Source organism: Frankliniella occidentalis, unplaced genomic scaffold (assembly GCF_000697945.3).
Source record: "Frankliniella occidentalis isolate FOCC.00 unplaced genomic scaffold, Focc_3.1 Scaffold37, whole genome shotgun sequence".
In the NCBI taxonomy this organism is placed as follows: Eukaryota; Metazoa; Arthropoda; class Insecta; order Thysanoptera; family Thripidae; genus Frankliniella; species Frankliniella occidentalis.
This window is the reverse complement of record NW_026267167.1, coordinates 526785-530774: the sequence shown is the minus strand read 5'-3', so window position 1 is coordinate 530774 and position 3990 is coordinate 526785. Positions and strand designations below refer to the sequence as shown.

The 3990-nt window shown below is 34.9% G+C and overlaps 1 protein-coding gene across 1 annotated transcript; it reads left to right on the top strand.

Moving 5' to 3' along the window:
- Positions 1–14: 14 nt before the first annotated feature.
- Positions 15–2407, top strand: LOC113213692 (protein pellino-like; the record flags this gene model as incomplete). Its single annotated transcript, XM_026432825.2, is given in 10 exon segments — positions 15–87; positions 188–253; positions 349–478; positions 563–664; positions 753–932; positions 1025–1222; positions 1301–1399; positions 1483–1668; positions 1763–1893; positions 2163–2407. Coding segments are annotated over 10 exon segments (1251 nt in total). The 3' UTR covers positions 2290–2407.
- Between the last annotated feature and the right edge of the window lie 1583 nt (positions 2408–3990).

Genomic DNA, 3990 nt, shown 5'->3' with positions numbered 1-3990 from the left:
CAAATGTTACAAAGTAACCAAGTAAATTAAAATTGAAACATAATCAGTGGAAGACATGTATAGCACCAATGTTGCTGGATGCTCCAAGTAGGTTTCATTATGACATAACCAGATTACAGATGCCCTTTCCTTTTATAAAACAAATTTATCACTAGTAACTTTTTTCTGACAACTCAATAAAACTCAGAAATGATTGTCGTATGGTCTCCAGCTCTCATTGCACTGAGACATATGGGGGATTTTTTTTGATTGGGTAAGACCTCAACAATTAATATTTGGTGACCATGTCAATTAATTTAATTTAGACCACTTACAAGTTTTCCTTGTTTTTGTTTTTCGTTGATACAGGTGTAATGGTCGCCTGCCTGCAGGAGACAAAGGTCGAAAGTGCTCCAAATTTATTTTGGTAAGACGTGATGTTCCAAATGGGTTGAGGCAGGCATCTGCACATCGCATCTCTTCCCCCAAATCCTCAGAAGTAAGTTGAAACAATTAAAAGTGAGTGTCGTAACTTTCTTTTCATCAAAACCACATCAGCTTTTTATTTCTGTAAATTTTACAGCCCACCAAAGCAACTGAAAAATTCATCATCCGATACATCTTTTCAAATGAAGAAAGTGTACTTGTTGACTATGCTTCCGACAAAGAGACTGATATGTTCCAGGTTTGGTGATTTTCATCTAATTAATTCAATTCATTACACTTTTACTTTTAATAAAAGTCAAACTGTTTTTTAAATATTTTTTGAATAGATAGGAAGATCAGATGAAAATGACTTCCCTGTTCTCGGTAAAATTGCTGAAGGTAAAGGGAAAGCACGTGGATCCACAGTAGCAAAATATTCATGTAGAGTCCTTGCCAATAGAGCAAACAAAAGTGAGGTGCGGATCTATGCTGCGGGCTTTGATTCCAACAAAGAAATTGTTTTAGAAGTGTGTTTCTTTATTCATTTTTAATTCATTCATTTACCCATTACCTTGTTGGTTGTGGCAATTTATGCAATATATTTGGTTCTGCTATTTAGGAAAAAAAGGCAGTTAAATGGAAGAAGGGGAGTGATACAAATGTGGACGCATTGACATTCAATGGTATTTTACTCAATAACCCAGAGGGATCGTTTTGTGGGGGTGAGCTGGAAGCTGGTGTTTGGAGAGAGGTGTCCGTTTGTGGAAATATCCTTTCTCTCCGTGGTGTACGGTCTTCACATGAGAAAGGACGAGAAGTGAGTCGTTTAACTTTGTGTGTTTTGTTATTATATCTAATTTCTAACTAGGGAGTTATTTGACTGATTTGTTTTCAGATTAATACCTCTACTAATCTGCTAAGAGATGGTTCTCTGGTTGACTTGTGTGGAGCCACACTCCTCTGGAGATCAGCTGAGGGCTTACAGAAATGTATTGTAAGTTGTAATGATTTGAATTATTATTTTCACTTATAGAGGTAATTAAAAATCATGTTTTAAAGATTTTTATTCCTGTGCAGAATGAAAACTATATCAAAAATATTTTTAACAAATTAAGTGAATCCATTAATGATGTTTTCATAATTCCAAGGAAATATGTACGTGAAGAGCTTGAAGACAAGAAGCAATATCCACATGTTTATGTAAACTGTGGACATGTTCATAAAGGAAGACTGCTTCCTGAAGATTGTCCTTCTTGTCAAGTGGTCTGTCAACATTTTTAGTTCCGAGGTTAATAGTTTTACTATCACAAATGCATAATCCAAAAGTTACTAAGCGTCTTTCACATATGTCTTTCAGACTGGCCCTCACCAAAATTTATGTATGGGAATGGAGTTTGCATTTTATGTTGATGATGTTAATGATTCATTCACTCCAGAACTATATGCCTTCATTCCGTGTGGACACATAGCAACAGAGAAGACAGTAAAGTATGTTAATGAAATTTGTATGATGGGCGGCAGTAGCTCTCATTTTTGCCCAAACAACAACAATTTGCCACAATCGCACCAATTGAAATTACTGGTCAAAACTTAGTTATCTTTACATTCAGAAATTGCTGTGTCAAATGATGTTCTCATGGCATAATTTCTGACAGTCAAAGGTGATAAAATTTTGACCAGTGGTATCAACTGATGTCATTGAAAAAAATTTCTGTCCTTTGGTTGGTTTTGAATGTTATTTGATCGTACTCTTCTAGGTTTTGGGCAAGAACTCCGTTGCCTCATGGCAAGAGTGGCTACCAGTCCATTTGCCCCTTCTGTGGCACTGCTTTACAAGGATACCCAGGCTACATACATCTCAAATTTTGTGGTGGTTCAACTTAGCCTTGCTATGGGGATCCTGCCTGACTTCATCTGTGTTGACAACGAACTTCAGAATACTTGTGATAATACAAATAAGATGTAAACAAAACTGAAATAAAAACCCACTTATTTCTTAGAACAGATTCGATGTGATTTTTCAAACATAAAAACTGTACTTCACTACCTTCGTTCAATTTTTATTTGGTTTTCATTGTTTAGGAGAGATACACATTGACACATAGATTAATAATAATAATGACTGCAAAACAGATGTTGAGCAACACAATGTATTGAAAGAGAAACCAACAAAGGAAGTTCTTTGGTAATGTCAAATCTAAATTAAAACTTATTTGCCGAATCAAAATAAACAAAGCATGTGCCCCAAATGACTACAGCACAAATTTTACCTTGGTATTTGGCAAATTTTATGAGAAAGGAAATTCTATCTCATCTAACCAGGTACATAATATCCACAACCAGAATCACAGTTGGTTCTAAGGGTTTGAAGTGGAAATCAGAAAGTATACCTCTATTGGAGAGGTATAAATCATTTACAAACACATCAATGACATGAAAATCTTACAAACTTGTCATCAACAAAATTATCAGATTAATGAAATGAAATGTCACTACCTAACTGAACATATTAAGTTACAGGCTTATATGAAATAATACACAGAATTAGATCAGCTTTCTCAATTCAAGCACTCTTAAAGAGATGCACATGTGTAGTTTGTGAAGGAAATAGATATGTTTATGACAACTGCTTTCAGTTCAAATCTCTAACAAGCAACCAATGCAAAGGGTTAAGGTGGTATGGGACATGTAAGCCAATTAAATTATGGACACCACTTCTAACATTATAATGACACAATATACTACGAATGATTTTTAAATATTCAGATCAATGAAATAAAGTATCTTGAATTGCTTTGAATCAAAACTCCACAACTCTGAATGCAAGAAGTTTCATTATGACCATCCTTACATTTAAGAAAATGGCACTTTGACCTAACACCCTTACCAACCCCTGGCCCTGGACCTGTCTCATGAATGGTCTTCCATTACTATATATATAATACATACATACATACATATAAATCACACTTAATAGAGCTGAAGAAAAATGAAACATATTCATTATACAGAAACAACTCTTAAGAGTCTACAAGAAAACATTTGGACACCAAAAGCATTACTGTATATGAAAAATGACAAAAGGGTTGGGGAGGAGAGGGTGACAGAGAGAAAAATGCATATGTACAGATAATGAATGAAGTAGTTCAATGCGATATTGCAAAATTGTACATTAACATACAAGTTATACATCAAAATTTCCGGATAGTGGGACTTACATACCTAAAAGGGTGCTCAGAACCCACTTCAGCTACGCAGTTCTCATTACAGCGTACCTGACACCTGACATTAAATACAACTGTGCCAATGATGGGACCTGACTAAGCCAAACTGAACAACTGGACTTGACTGACAACGCACATATTACTCAATATGGCATGAAAAATGAACCACTATTTCAAGCCTCCAACAAATAATTATGGAAGAACAAGAAAAGTTTTTAAAGAAGTCAAATCATTGTTGTACACATACACATCCACTAAACAAAAGAAACCCTGAAAAGACCATCCAAGCTCTTGCCATAAAACAAAAACATGCTAATCCAGGGAGATTCCAACTTATTTCAAAATAAATAGATAGATAAAC